The sequence below is a fragment of the Phoxinus phoxinus genome, assembly GCF_949152265.1.
Source record: "Phoxinus phoxinus genome assembly, chromosome: 14".
Classification (NCBI taxonomy): domain Eukaryota; kingdom Metazoa; phylum Chordata; class Actinopteri; order Cypriniformes; family Leuciscidae; genus Phoxinus; species Phoxinus phoxinus.
Genome location: NC_136889.1, coordinates 15785047 through 15812931, shown reverse-complemented (window position 1 = coordinate 15812931; position 27885 = coordinate 15785047). Strand labels below are relative to the sequence as shown.

Sequence of the window (27885 nt, the reverse complement as noted above, 5' to 3'; positions counted from 1 at the left end):
TGGAGTGGAGAGACTGTAACTCCCACCCTGTGAGTATGTGCGTGTCCTTACCGAAATTGAGGCCTAACCACCGTATTGACTTGAGGCTTGAGGTGCGAGTGAAGTGGCTCTGGGGGTTCAGACAGCCCTCGCTGAGCTTCATATATACTGCAGTGAGGGCATCATCATTAACCTCAACATCTCAGCCCATCCACTCAGAATTCACATTAGCTGATATACAGGCCAGAGTGATGTCAAGATAAAAGGTGAGGGAGAGAGTGAGGACAGGGGGGGTTTCTGGGAAGATGAGGGTGCAGGCAACCTTTAGAGAATGAGATCACACATCAGGAGGGCCGTGATACACACACACACACACACACGCACGATTCAGAGGATGCGCTGCAAATAATGATCCATCACTTTGACAAACTGGGTTGTAAATTTTCCGTCAAGCTCTGGTTTTATTTTCGTTTCCTGAAAATTATATAGATGTATGGCATTTCTTCTTGATATACCCTATACGAATATTTTATATAACGATGCTGTTCTTTTTACATTTATTCATCAAAGAACCCTGAAAAAATTTGTATCATGGTTTCCACAAATATATTAAATGGCACAGGTTTCAACATTGAAAATTATAAGAAATGTTTCTTGCCAAATCAGCATTTTAGAATGATTTACTGTATGAAGTAAAATGATTTGTGACACTGAAGATAATTTAGTTTATTATTACATAGTTATAATTTAAGCGTATATCATTTTGTTTTATCTATAATGACCTAAACATCACAAAATACAGGCTACAGTGGAAGATAGAAATAGTCAAACAGTTCTCTAAATCTGACTTTATTAATTTGATCACAAAAGCAATTGATTTTGAAGTCAAATTGTAATCATTGATGTCCCGCAACGTACAATGTTCAGTTATTTTAATGACATTTACTACAAAAATCGTATTTTTAACAAGTATTTCTATCGTAATTTCAGTTTAAATGTATAAAATCCCTAAAACAAGATGTACTTGCTTGTGAGAAATTAAGACTTGCTTTTAATTAATGTATCTATTTTTGGGTGTATTTTTTCTAACTGTACTGCTAGATTTTTTTCACTAGTTTGAAGTATAAGAAAGTTAAAAACAAGTGGAAAGACAAAATACACTTCTTAAAGATATACTTTTCTTATTCAGTGTTGCATAAGTTAATCTTGTTACAATCATTTTTACTGGAAAAGAAGACAAAACAGTCTAATTCAACTTATATAGATGTCAGTTTTTGTTATGTTAATATTACAAGAACTTCTATGGCAAGAGCTCTTTTAGCATCACCAAGTGCAGTGTTGTAGATTTTTGGATTTTTCCTTTTTATTTTGCTCTAAAAATAGACAATTTACTGTAGGTTTGCTATCTGGACACCAGATTTTTTGAACAATATTTCATGAATGACACTAGGAATGTATAATTTTTCTCCCCAAATCCACACTCGTATCTATTTTTGTAGGGACACAAGCTGTTTGTCCATTTTCTTCAGTTCTAACCCCTATTAGCTTCCTTTACTGTGGGATTTAAAAATAAAGAATAGGGAAATACAATAGACTAGATAACTTAGTTTTATAAGTAAAACTTGGTTTTATATGTATTATATTTATATTCATAATAGATGAAAGCATATTTAATTGTCAGTCAATGTTTTTAAACTTCAGTAAATTACAGAAAATGTATAATTAATGCAACATCTGCTGTAGAATGTTTGTGCTCCATTACTTTTTCGCTACCACCTTCTTTTTCCTGCTACGCTGTCAAATGAATTAAGTCTAGCCACCATTAAAAAAAATTCTCTCCGGCAACTGAGGATTTTGACCCCTCAATGTTGGTTTCCGTAGCCTTCACAAAAGCAGTGTCTAGGGAAGAACACTGTGTGCATGTGTGTGTATGCAAGCAGGCAGGCGTGGAAGTATCAGTACACTGGAGTCTCCTCAGTGTGATGTGTGTTGACAGTTTGTGACGGGCCAGAAGCTCGGTCCTGAACCCCCTGCAGTGAATCATTCACAGAAGTGAGCCCTCGCACCAGCGTTCCCTCTCTCTTCCCTCACATCTATTGTTGATCTGTTGAATTTTCATGCCTGTCCATCCCATCTAATGCTAACAAAGGCTTACGACTGGAAAATGCCCACTACCCAGCACATACATAATACAGATTACAGTGGCCATGTTTACTGTGAACACACACACACACACACACACACACACACACACACACACACACACACACACACACACACACACACACACACACACACACACACACACACACACACACGTGCAATACATTGCATGGGCTTGCAGCACATAAACAAGCTCTTTTCATCTATTTCCCTTTATCCCCCATCATCGCTTTAGGACATCAGCAGGCCCACAGATTTATGCTGAATTGTAATGCAAGTCATTCATATTATTCTACACATTTCCTCCTTTTACACATTTGTTTATTAAATATTTTGGCCAGTCTAAATATGCTTTCAGCCAGTGTTAATTTCGTCAACGAAAGCAGCCATTACTCCAGTCTTCGGAGTCACATGATCCTTCAGAAATCATTCTAATATGAAGATTTGGTACTCAAACTTTTCCTTTCCTTTCCGTTAATATCTCTCTTTTTTTTTAAACAAAAAACAAGTGTTGACCCTAAACTTTTGAATGGTTTGCAATTGAATTGAATTTGCAATTGCAATTAAATCATTTGAATTGCAAACAAAATAACCCTGAAGAAATATTAACAATGGACTGACTATATTTTTAGAAGAAAAATGTACCGGTAATCAAATATTTATGCTGGGGTCTGACCCGCTTGTGCTGAAAGACTTAAACGGCTTAAAATCAGTTGACAAAAATGTTGTTTGAAATGTTCATTTTTATTTTTATTCAAATAAATGAATATGACAGGATATATTTGGACCAAATGCAAACAGCAAAAAAAAATTATTTTACTATTTGTTCATTTTTAGTGTAAAATTTGTGCACTCCTTTGTGCTCCTAATAAGAGTGTACTGCACTCAGCTGTTAAAAACATCTTTCTTTTTTTTTCTCTCTCTTTTTTTAAAACGTCTGTTCTGAAAAATCTGTGCAGAGCGTAAAAAACCTCCCCAGGTTCAATCTCGGCCTGACGTTCAATCTGTCATTCGTCCCGTATCTCTGAGTTTTGGAGCTACAGCTGCATCAAGCTGCAATGCTGCCCTTCTGCCGCAGGAAGTGTGGACTGTGTGTGTGTGTGAGAGAGAGAGGGACAGCGTGTGGATTAACAGCTGATTAAAGTGGAATTGGAATAAAGTAATCAGTGGTGTAAGTGCCTGCGCTGATTACGAGCTGAAGACTCCTCAGGCCACCCCAGTTTAGATCCCTGATAAGCACAATGATGAACTATAATTAAAGATAAGCATATTAAATGATAACCGAGTCCTGCTCTCTCCCCCTACGGCACAGGTCTCCGTCTCTTCATTCTGTGCATCCGCTGGCAGATGTTGCCACGCTTCCATTAACCACTGGCTGCGTTTTGTGCTGCTTTAATTACTGGAAACTGAATGAGTTTGACTGCTTATCATGTTCTATAACATGGGTTCAATTTATTACATCCACCTTTAGTGTTTGGCGACTAAAGCCCATAACACTGCTTGGTCGGTCAGATTAGAAGTTTGGCACTAATTGTTGTAAAATATTAAATAGGTTTGCATTGTATTAGCTGGCAATCTTTTTATTTGTTAGTGTTAGTGCCAATGGGAACTGGTCTAACAAGCCTTCAAAGCAATTCTTGCCTGTCTTTCTGTTTCACAAATAATTAATACCTCCGCTCCGGCTTCTGTGGAGAGAGGCCTTTGTCCCGGACTGAGTGTGTAAGGGAACTGTGCTACAGGAAGTGGCATGTGCCCACTCATAAGCTCAAGCACACACTGTACTTTCAGCAGAGAGCTTCCAGTATCATTATTTCTGGGCTGCAGAAGTAGAGCAGAACTCTTTATTAAGAAAAACTCTTCTGTTCCTCCTCAAGATGCCAGATCCCCTTCTTCTCCACACATTTTTTATTTATTTTATCTTCTATTCATTTGAAATCTTAAGTTTGTCACTTAATATTTTTTCTTTCACAGACACGAAAACGCTATGTAGGTATTTTGTGGTTGTTTATAGTATGTTGTGCTTTGTTGTTTTGTGACTAGTCCATTTAGTTGGGTCCCTTTGTACCTTTTAAACCATAGTTTCGATTAATAGTTATTGATAATAGCTGTTAGTAGTCTATATTTATAATAACTACTGTAAACTATAATGGTTTCCTTTTTAAAGTTGTATTGTAGAAACAATAACTGTAGTATCTGGTATTATGGCAGAAACTATGGTTATGGTCAATTTACTTTTTTTTTCAACCCACAGATTATCTTTGAATATTGTAAGTGATGTTTTATGAAACACTTGTCTGCCTACTTACAAAACCTACATAATTTCTTGGTCTTTGAACACCAAGAAAAATAACATACCGGTCCATTAATCAATACGAATACTCGTATCTCCCTCTCCGATATTCATATCTGGAATGCGTGAAGTTGTGAGCGCCCAGCCGAGTGCGTTCAGCTTTTGCATCAGTCCAGAATGAAGTGTAGTATGAGTGGCCCTGTTCATACCGCCTGAACGCACATGAGCATCTCCCTCTGATCCTGTTTGCATGGCGCGGACGCATGGAGTGTGAGGGAATGTGACCCAAATGGAATTATTCTTCCATCAAAGGGAAGTATTCATGAATTAGAAATGACCTTGATTGGAGACACCCCAGAGACACAACGCCACAGTTCAAGCAATTTCACACCCGTTCACTCAACGGCTTTCGAGAGCGTGATGGAGGCAGTGAGGAAGGGCTGAGAGAGAGGATGAAATGCATTGAAAGGGGTGTGGAGGAGTAAGGGAAAGCGAGGAGTATACTGTAGATTAGATATGTATAAATGAAAACATGGCATGGAAAAAAAGCTAAATATTATAGACTACTCTTCAGTAGTTATTTTTTCAGAAGGTCATCAGTGTTATTTTAATCTTATTTATATACTATAGCTTTATTAATATTTTTAATAAAGCTTTTTTATATATATTTTTCATTTTAATTGTGGATCCATTTTTTAGCAATTTTGTTTTGTGCTTAATATGACTAATTAGATTACATTTATTTTTATATGTTTCCAGTTAGTAGTTTTAGGGCTTCAAGCTAAATTAACAAAATGTTAATAGCTTTAGTTAATAATAATAATAAGACACTCTTATTTTTTGTTAAATTCAGACACTTATTTTGGTCTGCTCACCTCATTAATATAATTTCATTTAAATTGTGACCCTTACTGTATGGCCTTGCTGAATATTCCTGTTTTACGAGGTGTGGTTATGTGCCATACGTCTTTTGTATTTCAGTTTATTTGTCTTGTGAATCTGTGTATTGTTTGTTTGTCTCAGGCTGTCGTGTTTCCATCATCTGATGCACAAATACATTTTTGAAGGATTTCATCTTCGAAGTCGTCTTCAAAGTGTGCGTGTGTCAAAGTCAACAAATAGTAGAGCACCTAAGCCCCCCCATTCATACATAATTCAACCAAAGCCAACCATTTTAAGATTACGGATTTCAATCATAGGGACGAATAAAAGTTGTGCATCTTTTTATTTGCGAAGGGCAGCTGTAGCTCACCTTCCTGCCAATGTGTGTCTCTGCTCCTGTGTACTACAATAAATAAGGTCACAAGTCAAAGACTTGGCTTTGTACACAAAAGCTGGCATGCATGGCTGGAGAGGCTTTTCATCACTGAAAGATTAAGATTCAGTTCAATTGAATTCAATTTCCAACATTTTCTCAAGAGCTTAGGGCCCAGTGATGTATAAAACATCCTCCTGATAGTATTTTTCTGTTTTAATTTTATTCTGGAGCTTGTAAAATTATGAATGATCAATGTAATTTCTCATCAAAAACTGCATTTGACTGTTTTGGAATCAGTCAAACTTTTTTTGTCCCATTAGGCAACATCTTTTTTTTTTTACCTCACACTTGAATGGACCCGAGTCTCAAGCTAACTGTAGAGAAGCAACAAATTTTCTTTTTCCCATTTAATCCTCTACCCACGATGCACCTGGCTTGACACTTCACCACAAACCCGAGCCTGCAGATGCTCATTAGAGAGCTTGTGTCAGTTCTGTCCCGGTTTTCAATCGCTCAAATCCAATCTTTTGCCAAGAACAATTGCGCAATGATGACGTTAAGTGACACATCTAGACAAATTCGCATTTATCATTCTCTTTTATTGTGCTAATAAGGCAGATGTCAGACACTGGTGGTTTTATTCAGATTTGTCTGGTTCGGTTTGTGTTTTGCCCTCTTGTTACCTTTCGTCTCCCTGGTCTTTTGCCTCCCCCTGAAGAAAAGCGCAACACAATGTTGTCCTCTTGAGTTTACTTGTGTGTTTTTGTATATATGTGAGTGTTTTTGTGTAGAATGACGTTTTAAAAGGCCTCTGTCTGGCTTTGATCCAGGGTTTAACCCAGCGCCCATCGATCGGCCGTTCAGGCCGGATTACACTTGGCTTCTCAGCCAGTGATGCTTCTTTCTGCCCATCACAAATCACAGGCCTCAAGAGTGCCTTTGAACTGCATCTCAAAAGTGGTATGGTCAGTTAGCACCTGTGAGGTGCAGCCGGGCACGAACAAATAGAGCGAGCAAGCTATTTCGGCACGGCATTGCATTATCTATTCACACAATTTGCAGCGCAGGATGTTCAGAGCCATCAAGTGCCGACTAGCAAAGATAAAACACGGAAGCTGTGTATACATGGCATCTAAAGGCTGTTTTTTGGTGAAGAACAACATTCGAATCAGAACAACAACTGGTGGCCTGTTGCGCTGATGCCTGCGTTCGGAATTGTAATCCAAAAAAGCTTCTCAATAACACTTTCTCTCTTATCTCTTTTTTTTTTCCATCCCAGAAAAGAGAGGACAACCAGACAGATTCCAGACTCAGTCCTAAGAAGAGTGCAGAGCCCGCCATCGACCTGTTAGGCCTTGGTAAGACATGAATAATTGATTACTCACCTCATTGCCGATCAGAGAATCGGATACATCTAAGATAGGCTGGAAGAAAAAGAGACTTCAAGGTCATTTTAAGGCAAAATATTTCAATGGGAGGGAAGTGGCGGAATGGAAGCGCTACTTTTCGCACCTAATGTGTGTCTACAGTTAAGTATACAAGATTTTAAACACAAATCAGTCATAAAGAGTTCTTAAAGCATTTCAAATGATTGTTCTTTGTTTTTAAGTGTTTGATTTTTCATTTATTTACACAAAATAGTATCTTGTAACATAAAATGGCCTGGTTTTCCTAGTTCAGCAAGTGCTGAAATAGCGGTTCCAAGACAATGTGTTGCTGTACACCAAAGCGACTTTTTTTTTTTTTTTTTTTTTTTAAAGGGTGTGTTAAGGCTCGGATAGAGGAACACACTGACTGCTATTACTGTCTAGATGAAGGTTCAGGGAAGCGCACAGCTAGTTTAGTCCTGGCGGTATTGATCAGGCCGGCAACTCGAGCCCTTGAGATGACCAAACACAATTGATGTTATATTACTTTCTGGGAAATGAAAGTTTCTATTTGCTGCCCTGGAGCTTTCCTTTGTCGCTCGGTCTTGTGTATTTATCACTTTCTCTCCCTCTCATTCAATATTTCTCACTCTCTCAATCTCGGTCTGCTACCAAGTTGTCCGTTATGATGAGTGAGAGAGACAGAGAGTTGGTGAGAATATATAAATTTCCGCAAATGTGTGTGTCTGAGGCAAGGAGGTTACAGCAGAGTTTAGATGAACGTCTTCAGCCGGGGGGCAGTAGGGGTCAGTGCTGATGAAGAGAGGCTGGAGATGATGGTGTTGAGATTGAGACATGCGTCTTATTGATGTGTTTTTGCTCAAGGCCTCAGCATCTCTCCTCACGCTTCCATACCAGCAACAGGCTCCAGCACTGTTCAGACTGGCAAGATATCTATCTCTCTTTCCATCAATGTTGTTGCTTTAGGGCAGTTGATTAAATAATTGATCAAATTACTTGCATTATATGCATACTTGCATTTAATCTAGGTTTAATTTATTTTTGGGGGTATCTGTTTACAGCTGGTATTAACCCCTGGATTTTATTAAGGGAATTAATTATGACTGCATACTTAGGAATATTTTTCTCATCACAAAAGTATGATGCATTTTGAATGGAAAGCTTATTGTAATTTTAAGTGAGCACCTGTATTGCTTTTCAACAACATTGTGGATTATTTAATTATGCCATGTTTCATTCGTACTTTTTTTTTTAAGCAAAATTTTTAATCAAAATGTCATAAATCGATCTTCTGTTTAAACTACAGACTTCTCTTTGGTTTTGATTCCTCCAAATCATTTAGCTTGCTCAAACCCTGCCCTTTTCTTTCCATTGACTGCCAGCGCACATTCAACAATTGATGGATAGAAGTTCCGTCCTGCGTTTTTTTTTCTTTTTCGATAATCCATTTCACTGAAATGTTTGTCACAGTATGGAAGAAAAGATCTCACTACTTCTGTTTCATCACACATTTTAAGCCATGCCTAGTTCACAATTAACGTTTAAAAAAATATATTTTGGCATGCAATTGTTCACATGCATTTCTTTCTCCAAATGTGGAGCACAAAATATGTTGAAAACCTTGTAATTGCAATGAACATTTGTGGTAATAACAAGTGTAAATGGGACCTTCAGTTAATTTTATTTCAGCTTTATAATATAATGTAAGGCTGGGTATTGCCTCACGATACTATACATATCACGATTCATCATGTGACACTGAAGACTGGAGTAATGGCTGATGAAAATTTAGCTTTGCACCACAGAAATAAATTAAATGATGTATTTTCAAATAGAAGCCATTATTTTAAATTGTAACATTATTTCACAATATTACAGTTTGTTCTGTATTTTTGATCAAATAAATGCAGGCTTCATGAGCATAAGAGACTTCTTTCAAAAACTTTTTTGAAAAAGAAAAAAAAACTGTGTGTTATGTTATATAATGTTATTTATCTTATTTTGATCAATTCATCCATGCAAATGTTGCCTTTTTAAATATTTTTGGAATCGTGTAATTTTTAATCAAAATGCCATAACTTGATCTGAAATTACAGACTTTTCTCTGGTTTCATATGACAGACAATCATTTAATCTGCATAGATCCTGCCAGTTTCTTATCAATTGCAAGTTCACATTCAGATCTTCCTTCATCCAATCAACAACCGATGGATAGAACCATGTCTCCGCCCCCCTTTTATATTTACGATAATCCGTTACTTTACTCCGTTAATCCGATGTATGCCTTTCCATGTTGACATCTGCCTAGATTGCCTACATTCTACCAAGTTAAAGAGTTTGTGCCAGAATACTGTGGTCTGATTGGACGCACAGCCCGTTCATTCTTTTCTTTGTAGTTTTTTATTATTTGCATCTAGCATTATATTTCCCTGCTGTTCATGACGAGAATAGACCTGCGACCCGCAACCAGATGAAAGCCACTGATTTAGACTCCTCACATAAAGGTGTCTTTGAAATCGAGTCCAGTGCTTTCCAGATGCTGCGCTCTTTTGCACATCTCTATACGTAGGTTCTCTAATTTCCTCTTTCCTTTCTCCTTCCAGTCACACCCCCAGCTCATCAAGCATTGCATCTCTCCTCTTCCCTCCAGTTATATTACTTTGAGCTCTTTTATTTTCATGGATTTTATCAGTCATAAAGAGATGGCAGCAGCTCCTGACTCTGCGCACTGTAACGTGTGAACACAGGCAGGGCTCTGATGGAGTCTTTGACTTTAATGGAATGAGAGAGTGCGTGTGAGCGGCAGGCTGGCGTCGGAGGCGAGCGGGTGCTTTTTCTCCAGCGTTGGCGGAGGCGTGTGCGGAGTGTGATTAGATTTCCTGCTCTCTTGGATGAAGTCGATAGGTAGCGGGAACGGGAAATGCAAGCTGAGCAGGCGGTGTGGGCCGCTACCAGATGAACGCTTTTATTTCTCTCTACAAAGACAAAAACTCATGCAAGCAGGTTAAGCCTGGCATTGGTCATCACTGCTCAGTCAATGTGTCACACATGCATCTGAATTGTTATGTAAAGAGTCTGTATATCTGACTCCAGCGGCTCGAAGAAGATAAATACTGTGTCCCCAAAAAGTTTTTGGACTCTAAAATTCGCAAACAAATGAAACTTAATTTCTTAGAGATTTTTGCTATTTCTGATCATCTGTTGGTCCCTGCCAAACATGTCTTAGCTGAATAATCACATAAACTTTGGACTGCATTAAGTTTGACTAACAGACAGTGTCTAAATACTTCGGCGTCATTTTGAACAGAATATAGTATTTTATCATTTTTAGGCAAGATATATTACAACAGGTGAATAGGTTAAAAAAAAGTTTTACTAATCGATCTCACCATACTTGTTGATTAATCACAGTGCATTAAGATGATTTTTTTTATGTTTTGAATATGCACTCATTTTTATAAATGTCCCAAACAGAAATCTGAATTGGATAAAGCCAGGTTATTTCATTTTGGTGACATTAGAGTTTCAGATTTTTACGCAGGGGAATTTGGATATATCTTTATATCTCTATACATCAGAAAATACTGACAATAGCCAGTAAGAAAAAATCACAATGTTTTTAAGAATAAAATGTATGTATCAGGTGAATAATATATGAGCAAACCCCACTGTAAAAACGTTCAGAACGTAGATGGGAATAAAACTGGAACATTGTTCTTGTGTGTGTTACTGAAGTGGGTATTACTGACTCTGTGCATGAGAAAAAAAATCATTTTGAGGAAATTGCCTTTAAAGATTCGTATTGTACTTGAAAACTACAGACGCAAACAGAATTTGACGAAATTGACCAGTGGATGAATAAAAATAATGGTTTTGCTTATGTCTTGCCTTAACCTACCAAAAGTAAATTTTCCTTAAAGTGTGCTTTTTCAGTGGTCTTTGGTTGAGTTTTTTAATGCAATCACATATGTACATATTTATGTGGCTTTGTGGCCACTGTATTTCTCCAACTTAGGTGTGAAACCAATTAAAAATCCACAGTGACTTTTACTGTGTAATGCGGTATACACTTTTCCCTTGTATGTAATGACATTTTGGTTCTCTCTCATTCAGATGCACCCACAGCTAGCTCTGTCAGCAGTGGGGCAGGAACAAGCTGTGCAGCTCCAATCAGTGATGACTTGGACATCTTTGGACCAATGGTGTCCAACCCTCTGCCCTCAAACACCAACACAAACCAGGTACATGAGTGCACTAATGCAAACATCAATTGCCGTGTATGTGCGTGTGTACATATGAACGTGTGCACTGAAACTCAAGATACCTGCTCTTTCCTGTAGTCATGTCAGTCACACTATTTTCTCAGTGGTGGTTAGTTGACAAGCATTGGCTGCAGTGTCCTTTTTAATTATTATATACCAACCATGTTAGAGAAATTACACTACCATTCAAAAGTTTTTTTTAAGGAAAAATCCTTTTATTCAGCAAGGATGTGTTAACTTGATCAAAAGTGACACATTTGTGTTTAAAATAAAGTTATTCTTTTGAACTTTCTATTCAGAATCCTGTAAAAAAAAAAAGAAAAAAACAGTAGTTAGCAACACAACTGTTTTCAAAATTTATAATGATAAGAAATGTTTCTTTAATGTCAAATCAGCATATTAGAATGATTTCTGAAGGATCATGTGACACTGAAGACTGGAATAATGACTGATGAAAATAAATAAAAAACTTTTGAACAATAGTGTACATCATTTTGTAGTTCTACATTGTGACAAATTATTTTGTCACAATGTGGAACTATTTAAACAGTCACAAATTAACTTAAAATTTTTCTTTAAGATGTTTTTTTAAATAAACTGTGACCAGCACCTAAAATATTCATGTAAGTTTGAACTTTAAATCATGATATTAAATACAAAAACTCAGTGATATGTCAACTCTTTCGGTGTATTTGGTAATTTGTCATGGGATGATGTGGCTAAAGCTGCTGGTCTGTGAAGGTCTGGTTAATAAGACATTTATTGACCAGCACACCTCATGTAAGGGAAAGGAGGTACAAATATAAAAAATAAGCATTATCCTGGGTTACAAATATGCATATGTTTCTGCCTGCCTTCATTCAGTCTAAAATCAACTGACTAAGAGAGACAAAGAAAAGGTCAAACCCAATTGTTTTAATTTTCTCCGCAAACAACATGATTACATTTTGCCTGTCTAGTTGCGGCTGACAGAATTGATTTGCAAGGTCTTCCTGGCCAAAGGATACAGCATGAATAATGAGGGATATTAGCATTTATTACAGCCCTTCACTGAGGAGAGTGAAGAGGAGAGATGTTTAATAATGTCAAGAGAAGAGAGTGGGGGGAAAAGAAAATCATGTTGAGAGGAGAGAGAGAGAAAAGTTGGTAAATGCATGTCAGAGATGGACAATATGTCTGTTCCTTATTGGTTCAAGATTTGGTTTTGTTTTCGACTGATATTGTGTATTTAACTGTACTGTACAATTTTTACATTTGAATGACCCTTTGGCATCATCTAATGCTCACTTAATACACACTAATAATAATTTAATAACACTGTTAAATGTAGTCTTTAGCAGACCACAGAATTAATATCCCTTTTAATGTGCCTGAATTCACTTGTTGCAATGAAAACTTAGTTTTTAGTGTTTATTTTTTTCTTTATTTAGAAAAATTAATGTCAAATTTTTCAGCTGACCATTTGTCCAGTATGGGCCATGCTTTTTTTAATGATATGTTAATAATAATAAAACACAGAATAATAATCAACATTAATATTCAGGGACAACAAGTAGCTTATTTTTTTTGTTTGATGGAGGGCGGTAAGGATCCTGGATACGGTAAAGGTGGGTGCTGGACCAAAAAACACTGAGAACTGATTAACACACTTAGCCAATCAGGACGCTGGAGGATCCCAGCATGGATAGCAATTTGTCTTTGTGGAAGCTCGTCTTCTCCCCTGAGATCCACTCTCACTAACCCCACATTGTCCTTTCTCCTTTTCTCCCTTAGTCAGGGTTGCTCCATATTTAATTTTGGACAGGAATAAAAAGCGAGGCTTTTAGTGATAAAAGTACACTGTGTTCAAAGGATTGTACTGTTGTTTAACAACATACTGATTGTTCATCTGAAAAATACATGTGATCTATGAGCTTTATAGAGCATATGCTAGCCTCGTTTTCATCTGTTAAATTCAATATGGCGTCTACCCTGACTTAGGTCTATCTATTCCCTTCCTCCTTTCACACTTGTTTTGGCTGTCATTTTCGGAATGGCTTGAGGACCATTCTCTTGGTTTTTGATCTCGGAAGCCTGAAGCTGTGCTGAAGTCAGAAAGGTGGCTTGAAAAGCCATTTCCCCTCTGTGTGTAGAGCCGCTGGACTGACTTGGGACTCCTTGCCCTCCTGCTTTTCTTTGGCCAAGCAGAAATCAGCCCTTTCTACACAATGTACATTCATACATGCATCCTGCATTCTCATGGGATACTAATAAAGGATAAAAAGGAGCTAAAGATAGATCACTTGAGAAGTAAGCGAATGCTCAGGCTTTCACAAAGCCTTCGGTCTCAACAGCATGCTGTCAATCTCTGCTCTTATTCTCCAGATGAATCGAGCGGCGGCGGTGGGTGTGTGATGAGGGAGGATGGCAGCATTATGCCTTGATTCCTGTTTGTTGTGTCTTTTAGAGTCTTTGTGTGGAAGATGTGTCTGAAAGAGCCACACACTAGCTTTTTAAAGGATTTGGAGGCATTTTGCATATCTGAAGATGTCACTAATAGAAATTGGATTGCTTATGTGTATGAATGAGGATTTGTTTTCCCCCAAACAGTCGTTTTTGGAAGCAAGAGCGCCTGCAGGAAGTGCAAATAGAAGCCTGACCTCGTCTACATATCAGTGTTGTTATTGTTAAAGTCGGCATTAAAAATTACAAGAGTGCATGAATGTAAAATAATAATAATAATGGTGTGTGCATGGATGAATCATTTATGATGAACACTGCATTATTCAATACAAAGTCAAATTAGATGACATGTTGACTAAAACTAAACTTTTCATTAATTTAAAACATTTAATTAATTGAAATGCATGTGAAATGAACCACCATTCACATATTCACATTCATGCTTATGATGTTTGTAAATAATAAAAACATACTTAGTTACTTGAGTAACTCTGTAGCACATCAGAAATTGAAACGGGCATTCATCAATACTGCAACCCTATTGGCTCTTCCTACAATTTTTATTATTATGAGCAATCTGGTTTTTGTGCATCATGTCCAACACTGACACTGTATTATGTGTTTGACCCTCCGTACCTCTTTTTTTTTTTCTCTCATTCCTTTTGTGGAGTGTGCACAAAATGGAAATCAGTTTAACGCCTAGAATAACACAACAATAATGAGACCAATAAGCATGCAATTGGTACACTGCAGACATCACTGTTTGGAAAAGAACAAAAGTGGAGCGAGTGGGAAATGATTGTGAGACGATGAGGGAATGCATGTTGACTTTTCTTTTTCCCTGCCCCGATACCAAGCGACAGCATGTGGACACAAGCAGCCGACAGACAGGAGATTTCTGATTGATTGGCATTCGGGCCTGAATCAAGACACTCCCAGTTCTTCTCAAGCCTAAGGGGAGAGGAAGATGAGAGCTTGAGAGACTGTTGGAGCCTTTGATGAGAAACCGCCAGGCTTCGGTATTCTCCATTCCTTCAGTGTGACTCCAGTCGGTGCATGTTAATCTGTCCTCACACTTCCTCTTTTCACATCTCATCTACAGCCAGCTTTTATATCACCCCCTGAGACATACACACGCAGTCTCCTCCGCAGGACCCCCTCCCTGCAGCTTCTATGTGATTGCATTGCACAACTGCTTTCCAGTTTTGGTATCCCATGATGCTCTGTTAGCAAGAAATCCCTCCCCGATATTGACATCCTGACCAGCCTGTTTCTCTGCAGCTCCCTAATCAAGCTGTCTGCGCACATAAGGGCTGTGAGGATATCAACATTTTGTGAGTGTTGTGGAGGCAAAACATTCCTGCCTGTTTGCATCATGATAATTCGCTGTTTGCATATTAAACATATGATGTTTGTCACTGTTGTTAGGAATTTGTCAAACTGAGGTGTTTACATGTTACTTTTGGTGCGGGATTATGCCATTTGTGTACCATGAGCTAGAGATATAAAACTCCCAGAATGCACTTGCTTCGCTACCCTACGAGGCCACGCCTACCGGTTACAGAGGCCAGTATCGGAAGAAATTATAAAAATAGGTTACTAGTTGACTCAAATGAAAAGACGCCGTTTTATCGTAAATCTCCGTGACGAGTCTGCCTGGGTTCTTCCTCCTGACCGCCGGGCGGGTCTTGCTCCTCTGCTGCAGCGGCTGCTCCGGCCGACCCTGGTTCCTCCATCGTCTGTTCCTCGCTGTGTTGTGGCTCGTGCGGTTGGCCACTGAGCGTCAGAATTTCGGAATGTCCGAGATTCGGCTTTTGGTTTCTGCGGTCGCCATTCATTGTTTACATGCACGCCTTTTGTTTTAATCGGACTGAATTCATTCCGATTGGTGAATCTGAATGTAGTGTTTACATGAACGCTAAAGTGATCGGTTGATGTGCGTTTTAGTATTGTGAAGCAGAATGCATGACCTGCAAAGCTGGCATGTACGTGTCAGTGTCAAATAATGTAATAATGTAGGCGTAGTGATTGGCGACTGTGGAAAGCAGGAGCGGGAGCATTTTGGGCGATCTCAAGGTCTAGTGTGCGGGTGCGATGCTCGTGGCTGCCTGTGCGAGCCGCAGTGCAGCGGGGAGCAGTTGCGGATGGGGAGCGGGAGGCGGCCGGAGCAGCTGCTGCAGCGGAGGAGCATGACCTGCTTGACGGTCGGGAAGAAGAGCCCGGGCAATCCCGCGGACATGTCCGGGAAAAAGAGGACGTATGGTCACCCCTACTACTCAGCTTTCTCCACAGAGCAAGAGCCTGTTAGCTTAGCTTAAAAAAAAAGATGGCTGACACTGTTTGTACATTCTGTGAGTAAGATCCCTCCCACTATGGGCGGGTTGAAAACATGCGGCACTACTGTAGCTCCTACTAATGGCTGTAGTTTTTAGCCTCTGGCCAGGAAATACTCTGACGCAAAATGACGATTTTTGCGTCATAGGAAGATTTTGTCTAGACATAAATCTCTCGTCTCAGGGGGACATGAGGCAGGGAAGCATGTTAATTAGAAAAATACTACAGGTTTTCTACTGATACAAAGCTTAATGCTAATCAGTGAAGTATCCCTTTAAGGCGTCACTACATTATAATGTACAGTATGAAAAATTTATATTCTTTTTGAGATTGGCTTAATATTATCTTTAAGTGAGTGTTAGATGATGGACATGGCCATCTAAAAATGGTGCAAATGACCATGAACAATTTAATATCCAATTTTAACAGATACTGATAAAGAAAAAAATCTCTACACTGAAAAAGTTGCATGATTTACTTTGAAACAGTTTTCACTCAGAAATGACTAAATTCACTAAAACCTACAAAGAAATTGTCAGTAACACATTTAATTAACCATGAATTTTGAAGTAGAAAGACTAATGTGTTTTCTTAAAACGTGTAAAATTGTAATTAATTATAAAAATAGATTTGATAATTTTTCCAGTGAACTGTACAGGTATATGCTGTTAACTAATATGGTACCATATGTCTCTACCGTGACATGATTTGACCCAAAAATCACACTTCCACTTACATATCTTGCAAATGACCCTCTTAGTATTTAGCTGCTTATTAGGCTCTTAAAATTAGGATTTTTATGCATTACAGGGTTGTTGGAATTCTCTAAACCTCTTCCTGCTATTTCATTGATGCAGTGTACTAGACTAGGTCATGTAATTGCAGAAAGGTTTGCTTTACTTTAGTAATTTTGCTTAGTACCGTCTGTCAGCTGTTTTCGTGCACTGTTTTCTCACCCCAGAATCTGCTGCACATGATGTATAGCGTGCTGACTCACTAATGAATCATTCAGCTGTTTTAAGAGGCACAACTCATCAGGAAAAACCCACGTCGTCCCTTTAAGAGTGCAGATATTGATCCGCTCATGTTCTTTTGAGCTCCGTGGGCCCTCACGTTCAACATATGGGCCTGCCATGCATTCAGCGCCGCATGCATACAGCACAGTGGAAAACCACGTCGAGTCCCTCGAAGCACATTAATGTATGTACGCTGTATCTACTCAGACTAGTGAGCTCCAGCGTAGGCAGTCTCAGTGTTTCGTGTGCATACTTTAGGCACAGATGGTCTCTCAGTAGGACTTATGCCTAATGAAAGCTGAGCTAGTTCAGTTTGTACGCCTCTACAAAGAGAAAAGGCTCTGAGGTGGCCGGTGTGCTGCAGGGTGGCTGCTTTGTCCAGGTTTTAAATTTGGCTTTCCGGCCACTGGTGTGCTGCACATTTTTAATAAACGCAGACACACGCGCGCACACACACACACACACACAGAGTATATACATACATACACACGCACATACAGTATATGTGTGTATGTGTATGTATATATATATATATATATATATATATATATATACACGTACAAATACTGTATGTGTGTATATATATATACCGGTATATTAATTGTATTTTAAAGTCTGCTGTCTGTGAAGTGACTGGCAGACATATCATCTGGGTTGAGAGCTATTACTGCCACCGGTGGCAGAATCTGCGCTGTACATGGTCCCACTTTGGTCCCGTGTATATCCCTGTTGTTAATCTAATCAACATTTAGAAGCACACAACATGTACTTCTATATGCCCTTGTCCACTGCATCTGATTAGAACAACACACACACTTCTGCAAGTCAAAGGGTAAAAGGAGGTCTAATGTGCCTGAAGAAAGCTGTCCATTAGCATGGGTTAAATGCTTTTTGACAGATTGTTTAGTTAGGTCATCCTCTAGCAGGTACTAATGGGCAGGGCCGGATTAAGAGTTCAGGGGCCCCTGGGCACAATGACTTGGAGGACCCCCCCTCCCCCCCTCCCCCCTGTTAAATAATATGTGTATTTAACAGCATTGAAGAAAGTCATTAAATGATATGAAATATGAAAATAAAACAACATAGACTTCACTGTATAAATTGTACATTGATTCTTATTAAAGCTACTATTAAAGTTCTCAGTCAAGAGTGAGGGATTTGCTCTTTATATTTTGTTGTTTTATTAACAGGGAACTTTTTAATTGTCATCATTTAGCCTACTCTCTCAAGCCGTTTCAAACCCAAATAAGTCACCCTCTTCTGTTGAAAATAAAAGTTATTTGGAAGAATGTGGGTAACCAAACAGTTGATGTACCCCAGTGACTTCCATAGTTTTTTTTCTTCCAGCAACCGCCAGGTTAGCCACACTCCTCAAAATATCTTCTTTTGTGTTCAGCACAAGAAAGAAATTAATACATGTATGGAACAACATTAGAGTGAGTGAGTAAATAATGACATCATTTTTATTTTTGGGTAACTGTCCCTTTAAGGACAAGCGGCAGCATGTTTACTATTAGGGCTACTGTCTCTTTAAGATCTCCCCGCGACGAGTCTAATATACACACATTTGACAAGCAGATTTTTATTTTTATTTTTTTCTACTGTTCTTTCACTTTACACACAACCAACTTTGTTTATGTAAACCTTGAGTGTATTTGACAGTATTAGAGCAATAAGACTCGAAAGATAACTTAGTCCAGTAACAGGCGCTGTTAGACAGGCTTTTAGTGCATGTACGCGTCGGGGTGTAACGTTATTGCGCTCAGAAAAGCGCTCGTTAGAACAGCCCATCAGCAGCGAATGACATGTTTAACCGACAAGGCTTTAAAGCACATGCAAATAATACATTTTTATGAACTACAGTGTCCCGTTCCTCTGCATTTCATGTGAATACGTCGCGCTGTACAGTATTGAGACGGAGGCGCCAGAACTGCAAACTGATAGAATGCACGATCCTACGATATTTCTTCAAAAGCAGATCGTGGAGACATTTTAATCATAATATTTGACATAATATTTGACGGTGCCCAGGGCCCCTTAGATGTCCTGGGCCCCTGGTCAATTGCCCAGTTGCCCTAATGGTTAATCCGGCCCTGCTAATGGGGCCATGCTAACCAGCATCTCTTCGTCCCTTGTCTGTCCTACTCGTGAAACCTTTAGAAACCATCATATGTCACTATCTCCCAAGGTCATAGAAAACATTACAGACGTGTGAAACCTTTAGAAACCATCATATGTCACTATCTCCCAAGGTCATAGAAAACATTACAGACGTGTTCATGAATGGTTGGTTCTCACAAAGAACCTTGCTAGGACTGCTCGAGGAACCGCAGCAATGGAGGATTTAGTTATTTCATGCTCCAGTCCTGCACAATGGAAATGTACGCATGTTACCAGCTCTAGCTTAAAGCCTGAGAGCTTGAAAACATAACTAATCTGCTCATGTCTCAGGAAAAGGTGAGGCTGTCACTTGTGACCACATGCAAATTGTTAGGATATTTAAAGAACACTTATGCATATTTTAGGATTCAGGGACAGTAAAGTGTCAAGTGTATTAATTTTTCTCTTTACCAGATGTGGTAAGCTAGCCTTAATTGGTCTTGCTTTTTTCACATATACAGTGTGTGCATGTATGCATGTTCTTGCTCTTCCAGGGCAGCTCATTTTCTTAAAGGCATTCTTGAGTCAGAACGTCCTTGGGTGTCTAAGCAGGGTGTTAAATGTAATGGCGGAGTGGCTTTATTCTCAGCCATATTTCTCAGTGGAAAATATAGCTGAAATATTAAATCTCTTTGTGGTCCATATATATTTATATACAGCCATTTTTTTAGCAGGTACTAGCCATAAAATAATGTCCATTTTCAATAGAATCACAGGAAGCCTTTACATATTGAAATGTTAAATTGGTGCTATAGTGGTCTTTAATACGTATGGTATTTTTGGTAATGTATGAAGCAGAAGGTGAAATCATGCTGCTTTTATGTGGGAATATTACCTGTACTTAATGGCACTATGACTGAAGTCTAGACCAGCTGAGTATCGATCACGACAAAGCGAGGCAGTGGATATATTACTAGAAGGCTGACGGGAAACATATAGGTCAGAGTGCTAATGCAGGCTCAGATGTCTCCATCTTCTATCTGTAACCACTGCTAACACAGTTAACTGATCCCAGAGCAGCTCCGCAGGGACACTGTTCTTCACAATGTCTGTTGGACCAGTGGAGGTCATGAACGCAATACAACCAGAAAATCTCAGTGGCTAATGGGATTGTCGTTTGTAAGGAAATTGGCAGAGAACTTCATAAATGCTCTCAAACCTTTCTAAAGGAATATTCTTGTCCTTGAAGAATTCGTCTAAATCCTTACTTTTAAATCTCAAGGTCTGAAATCGCAACCGAGAATTGTGAAAATCTGGCATCAAATGAGTAGTTTTTCGAATTTTTTGGGTGCGAACAGTGTTTCTGTTCATGTTTGGTAACGTCACATTTGGTGTGAACATGCCCCAACTCTTCGTTAATTTTTTCCCCCTTTATGTTGTTGATTGTGTCTTTGAGTTCCCCAGATGGCCTCTCGTCTCATCCGCTCTTTCCTGCTGACTGATCCTCAGACTCTGAGCTGCAGTGGGACCTTGGCAGGGTGGCACTGCCAGACACTGATCTGGCACATACCCAGTCTGCACCCACTGCTGCGAACAGCCGTCTTCACCAAATCCAACATAACACATTTGTGATTTTGGGGCACTTCTGTTCTTTTGTTTCTTCTTTTCTTTTTTGTGCTCAGGTTTTTCTGGTTTCCCAGGCAGAAGGGTGCTGTGGGGAAAAGTGGATTAGCCCAGCCCACAGCACCACCAGAGTGCTAATTATCTGTGTGGGGCTGCTAATCAGACAAAGCCTACTCTGTTGCACATAAAATCTCTCTCTCTCTCTCTCTCTCTCTCTCTCTCTCTCTCTCTCTCTCTCTCTCTCTCTCTCTCTCTCTCTCTCTCTCTCTCTCTCTCTCTCTCTCTCTCTCTGTCTGTCTGTCTGTCTGTGTCTGTCTCTCTCTCTGTCTCTCTCTCTCTCTCTGTCTGTCTGTCTGTCTGTCTGTCTCTCTCTCTGTCTCTCTCTCTCTCTCTCTCTCTCTCTCTCTCTCTCTCTCTCTCTCGTGGGGTATGAGTGAGCGAGTGAATTGTGTTTGGGGGTGGATAGAGCTGGAATATGTATGGTGCTCTGTGAATGTCACAGTGAAATACAGGCTGCACTGTGTGTTTGTACGGCGTGTGTGTGTTTCTGTGCTAATGTGGGGGAGCGAAAGATCAAATATGCATGGTTTTGGTGCCACACTTGATTGTTGATGGATGAGAAGTTGTCTTAGTTGATTTCGTTTAATACACGATACGTCACTATTCAATACATAGCAGTCCAATGACATCACTGTATTGAATTGCAATCAAAAGGGCGGCAAACACAAGATTTGGAGAGTAGATTGAGGAAAAACTTACTTCTCGACCATTTAAAAAAGACGTTCTAACGTACTGTCTTTCATTCTATTTATCTTAACGTTCTGTCGTTTGTTCTACATATCTAACGTTTTGTCGTTCGTTCAACCCGTGTAACGGTTTTTCGTTCGTTCTACCTATCTAACACTGTCGTTCGTTCTAACATTCTTTTGTTCCTTCTAACGTTCTGCCGTTCATTATAAAACGGATAGTTCCAGTCTTTGATTCTGATTGGTTGAGCCACGTTCAAAGCCGTTGTAAATTACTCAACAAACATACACCTGTGACCGCATTACATTAGTATTACTTAGCAACCTCTTTGGAACCACATTGCTTGGCGGAAGAATAAATGTGTTATAACGTTATATTTTTTGTTGCTGGTGTTTATTTTATGAATAAAATAAATATACAAATTATTATTTTTAAGAAGTAACCTTTTTATAAAAGCAAACCGCGTCGTGCCTAACAACGCCCCTTAGCTGTTCTAAATCCACTGTAAAACACGGCTTCGCGGGGCTTATTGCTTTAATCTAACGTTATGTCGTTTGTTCTACCTATCTAATGTTCTGTTGTTAATTCTACCTATCTATCATTCTGTTGTTCCATCTATCGTTCTGTCGTTTGCTCTACCTATCAAATGTTCTGTCGTTTGCTCTACCTATCTAATGTTCTGTCGTTTGCTCTACCTATCTAATGTTCTGTTGTTTGCTCTACCTATCTAACGTTCTGTCGTTCGTTCTACCTATCTATCATTCTGTTGTTCTATCTATGTATCGTTCTGTCGATTGCTCTACTTATATAACGCTCTGTCGTATTTAACGTTATGTCGTTCGTTCTACCTATCTGTTGTTATATCCTTCTATCTATATATTGGTCTAGCAATTGTTCTAGCTATATATAAAGTAGCAATATATAGTACTATCTATCATTCTATTGGCCTGTCCGTCTATCATTTGTTCTATTATTCTGTTGCTCATTCTATCAATACAATATTATAGTTACACAGCCCTAGTGTTAATGTGTTGTATGGATATATATAGAAGAGGAAGCATTGCAATATTTGTAGCGTGCTTTTGAGATGCACATTCATGTGAACATCCCATCACAATAAACTAAAGACTTGGCATCTGAGAACAAAACAAAGTTTTGTCTCTCCCTCTCATCCATACAGCATAGAGAACATATCTCCTCTCTCTGAATTCTGGAGTGTTGGTCTCCTGTCCTCCCCCTCCTCATCTATTTTTAATTCTAATAGCATTTCCTGTGTCCCTCTGCGGACCCCCCGATGGATCCCTTCAAATGTCACTCGTATTACAAATAGAGAAAAGGGCTTATGTCATCTCTTTTTCATAATGTGGCCTGAAAAAAAGCTCACTCCTGCCAAGTCTGTATGTTCTCGCTTGTTGCTGAGGTCTTGAGACTAGCTGTCAAGAGTTTGTGTGATTTCTTTGTTTCTCGTCTCTTTTCTCTTGTGCATATCAAATCATGAAGCCATTATAGACTGTAGCAAGCATTTGTTAGCATCAGCCTTCACAGGTTAATCAGCCGAGGGGTTTGCGTATCAGATCTGCGAGGCGGTGTTTGGCTTATCGTGCCGCAGTGCTGTTCACCGGTGTTCAGCTCTGCTCGGGTCTTATCAGATGTGGCGACTGGCGCGGCAGCAGCTGGAGGTGTTCCTCCCGCATACCTAAGCGCAGAGTTGTGTATCGTCGGCCCATCTAAATGGGAAGAGAGCGTCCGCATGTGTCCCTGCCAACCTCCACCCCATCCTCCCAACCCTGCCTTTTTGTCTCTGATTACTGTGGAACATATCCGTGCCCGGAGCTCCGGGACACTGATGGATAGACAGCAGGAGAGCGGAGACTGTCTCTGAATAGCGCTCTTTTCGTTTAGTTTTATTTATGAGCTCATGTCAGGCACGTTCTTCAGCATTGAACTTCAAAGAATGGCCTGTTCGATATCTGCCATCTGAGTAAGCATGTTTGCCACTTAATGATACTAGAGTGGGGTGATTTTTTTGTGGGGAAAATCGATTGATACACACATCTTTTTGTTTTCGCTCAATTTGAATTCAAATGATGTGGCACATTCTTCCCTCTGTTTTTTCACTCCCTCTCTCTGCTTTTCTCTTTCACTCTCTATGGAGGGTGAAATGTTATAATTAGCTCTAGTGCTTAAAAGACCCTGTGAAATCGTTTGGCAGATCAGTTTCTTTCCTTTGTTAACTTATTTTTGTTAACAGAGAGTCTCTTGTGCTCACCAAGGCTGGATTTATTTGATCAATACATTAAAAACAGTAACATTATGAAATATTATTAGTTCTATTATATATATATTCTATTTTAATAGATTTTTCAAATGTAATTTATGGCAAAGCTGAATTTTCAGCATCATTACCAGTCTTCATTGTTACATGATCCTTAAGAAGTCATTCTAATATGCTGATTTGGGGCTCAAGAAACATTTCTTATTATTATACGTGTTGAAAACAGTTGTGCTCCTTAATATTTTTGTTGAAACGTTTTTTTGTTTTGTTTTTCTCTGACCAAGAGAAACCTCTCTCCAAGGACTCTCTGATCAATAGAAAATTCAAAAGAATATAATTTATTTGAAAGAAAGGTTTTGTAACATTATAAATGTCTTTACTATCAGTTTAATGCATTCTTTCTGAGTAAAAGTATTAATTTCTTTCAAAAACTAAAAAAAATTCTGGTTAATGGTGTATATTTGTATATAAAAAAAAAGTTTTCGATGTAAATGTTAAATTTATCACAAGCATATAAATACCCATGCCGCCAAAAGACAAAGCCACTAGGATTCATGAAGTCCATCTGGCATGGCTAATATATACAGTAGCATGGTGTGTTGCTAGCGTAGCGCACCTCAGTCCTGCTTAAATAGTGTGATGCCCTCCTGGTTCTTAATCCGGAATGGAATGGAGCCTGTGCCAAATCTTAGCCAGGCTCGCCCATGACCTTGGGCCACTGTTGAGTTTCTGCAGCCATGTGCCACCAGAGTCAGTCAGTTACTTGTCAGCATGTTGACTTTCCTGAACATATGAACTATGATTTGGGCCTAGAATTTTCCCTCAGTTTCATATTGACAGACTTGCTTTTTGGAGGGTAACCATGGCATCAGTCGTACCATCTGCAGCTTTGTGGCTGCTAGTCTAGCGTCGCGCGACTGTAATTGAGTAAAAGGATGCAGGTGCTTTGACTGAACACAAACTGCCTCTTACTGATTGTCTCCTCCATCTTTTGCTATTTGTGTGCACTGTAACTTTGCGTAAACGGTGAATTGTGTCTCCTCTTCCTGAGCTATTCATTCATCACAGCTGCAGTCTAATTAATGTCATTTCTCTGCTTGAAGATGATGAAGCCTTTCTTTCATCTTTGTGTGCGTGTGTGTATTTGTGTCTTCTCTCCTCTGAGTTTATACAGGATGGATATTTTTAACCAACTTTGATTTGATTATTTGCCATCTTTTGATTCTCTCTTTTGGTTCCTTGAGAACCATTGTTCAGCGAATTTTTGCCGACAAAATGCTGGCATTTCAATAGGAATCCACAGGATTGAGAATTTCACGGTAGAGCGAAAGATTTCTACAGAAAGCTGCTTGGTTTGAAAGTGACTTCTGTGTGAGCTGTGCTTTATACATTGCTACACCATTTTGAATGAACCTTTTTGGCTACAAATGTTTTGCTAATGTGACCTCTTTTTCTGGTTCTGTGGCAGCAACATAGTCCAGTTTTGATCCCAGCCTAAGCTACTTAATAAGCAGACCTTAAATGGCCCATGCTTAACATGAGAATGATTATTTTTGGGTACTTTTCTGTTAGTGGTATTTCTTCTGTGGATGTTTGGAGCTGTATCCAGTTGATTTGGCACAGGTTTCTGATCATTTAGACTGGAAAGTCTGTAGAGATACCTCATTTGGCTCATGATTTTAAGGCCCACAAATATATCCACGCGTGTGTGATTGCTAATGAGTTTGTCGATTTTTCAGGAAATTATGTTTTGAGAGTGCATTAGCAGGTGTTAAGAGTCTGTGTGGCATTTAGTCAACCGTCTCCTTTGCTCCGCAGGTCAGTTCCAGTAAGGCAGCTGGGAGCGTTCAAACCAGCTCTGCCGGAGGGGCTGTGGCAGGGGCTACGGCCACTGGAAGTTCTGGTCCAGCACAGGGAGATCTGGACCTGTTCAGCGAAACCAGCGGGAGCAGCAAAGCAGAGGAATCGGCCAAGAAACCTCTCTCCAAGGACTCCATTCTCTCCCTGTATGGCTCCAGCACCGTCCCACAACAGCCTGCACAAGGTACATCCATCCCCCCCCCCAGAGTCCCACTTTCTTATTCCTCCGAGAATGAGCGATCTGAGCGAGAAAATGCTGATCTATAAATGGCGCTTTGCGTCCAGAGTCCATTTCTAATGGTGCAGTGGGAGTGTGTGTGTTTGAGAGAAAGAGAAAGCAAGCGAGGTTCTTGAGAAGCCCTGCTTTAATGGGAGTATCAATAATTCAAGCACTGCGTGTCTCAGCACTCTGATACTGCTGAACGAGGTTTAAAGCTGCCTGCTTCTCCTGCCCTGCTCTTCAAAGAGGACATTTCCCAAAACCTCAGATGCTCAAAATGAAGACTCCACCATCAGGACGCTTTATATGTCCCCTTTCATCCTGCACACCTCTCCTGTCTCAAAGATCCATTTCCTCTGTGCTTAGGGCAAGAAACTGCACACATTAGCACAGATATTGATTGCTCTCCTCTGCCTGTGATGCTTTGTGTGTCCGTGTCCTCTGGTCTGCTTCTGTTTCTGTCTCTTTGAACATATTGAACATGGCGTTGTGTGTAAATCTTATTTGTGTACCTTTGTGCAATTCTGCTCCCACAGCGACTGCGATGTTCATGGGCCCGTCTCAGATGCAGTTCCCTGCGCAGCCACAGGGGAACTTCCAGGCTTTCCCTGGGATGGGAGGAGCCATGCCGCCCACTACCATGATGGGGGCCGTCATGGGCCAGGGTGGTGCGATGATGGGCCAGAATACGGGCATGATGGTTGGCATGACAATGCCTAATGGTTTCATGGGCAACGCACAGCCGGGGGTGATGGGCTTGGCTCCAGGCATGATGGGACCTCAGGGCATGGTGGCACCTCAAAACATGTATGCCATGCAGCCAGGTCAGCAAGGACAGTGGAATATGGCACAGGTATGTTATGTTACTACAAATGAAATGTCCCTATGTGAAATGAGTGTCTTATGAAATCACACCTGTCTCTGTGACGGCTTTGAAAAAAAAAAAAAGGTTCAGGAAGTGGCCTGCACTTCAGAAAAGATGTATCATGGTTTCCTCAAAACTAATAAGCTACATAACTGTTTTCGACATTGATAATAAGACATGTTTATTGAGCAGCGAATCAGTATATTAAAATGATTTCTGAAGGAAATTTAGTGAAAAAATATTAAAATAGAAAACGGTTGTTTTAGATTGTAATAGTATTCACAATAGTACTGTATGTTTGATCAAATAAATGCAGCCGTGGTGAGCAAGTAATATTAGGAAGGCCCACTCAGGAAGACATTTACATCTAAAACATTCAAAACTACTTTTATATTGTTTTATAAAGATGGTAATTAGGATAAATGCAACTTATTAGAATGTACTGTTCTGTAATGTTAAATGAAGTCCTTATGAAACTAGTTGTACTTTTGAGTTTGGATTGGTAGATCTGTCGATTGGTAATCTTGTCGAAAGCAGATAACAGCTAGTTAGCTCCATCGCAAAAAGGAAAGAGCCTGTCAATTTTGCCTGTCAAAGTATTCAAAAAGCTGGCGAACGAATGATAAATGCAATCATATCATGAGATAAACAGATCCAAAAAAAGGGGACCTGAGAAATGTCATAAATGCTGTTAAATCACATACCGGAGGTCAAGAGCTTCAGGTGAGGTTCATAATGTTCTTCTGGGGGTGTATTTTTAACCAACCCGCTCAGAATCTGCCATGAGTCATTGACATGACGCAATAGCTGCAGTGGATCAGTATCTGCTTTTTATAGAGAGAACATCTATATCTGAAGCTATTACCATTCATCATATTCGATTCCCAAAATGCATTTCCCGGTCTCCACAAAGCTTTCGTTTTATTCAGATCAGATCTTTCGCATTTTCAAAGCCATTTTAGGTGAAAAGCGAGTTGTCACATTCAGTCTCTCTCGGTCACTCTCACCGTATAATCAGAGATTCATAATAAGGGTTCTTAAAATCCTCATCTAATCTGCTGTC

At 39.5% G+C, this 27885-nt stretch overlaps 1 protein-coding gene across 4 annotated transcripts in view; it reads left to right on the top strand.

Moving 5' to 3' along the window:
• The window catches only part of smap1 (small ArfGAP 1), a 105144-nt gene that overhangs the window by 72958 nt on the left and 4301 nt on the right, over nt 1–27885 (top strand). For all 4 annotated transcript variants that reach the window (XM_079635038.1, XM_079635037.1, XM_079635040.1 and 1 more), the window contains 4 exons: nt 6970–7048; nt 11192–11319; nt 25696–25921; nt 26494–26810. In XM_079635038.1, coding sequence (XP_079491164.1) covers nt 6970–7048; nt 11192–11319; nt 25696–25921; nt 26494–26810 — 750 coding nt within the window. The remainder of the gene's footprint in view (nt 1–6969; nt 7049–11191; nt 11320–25695; nt 25922–26493; nt 26811–27885) is intronic.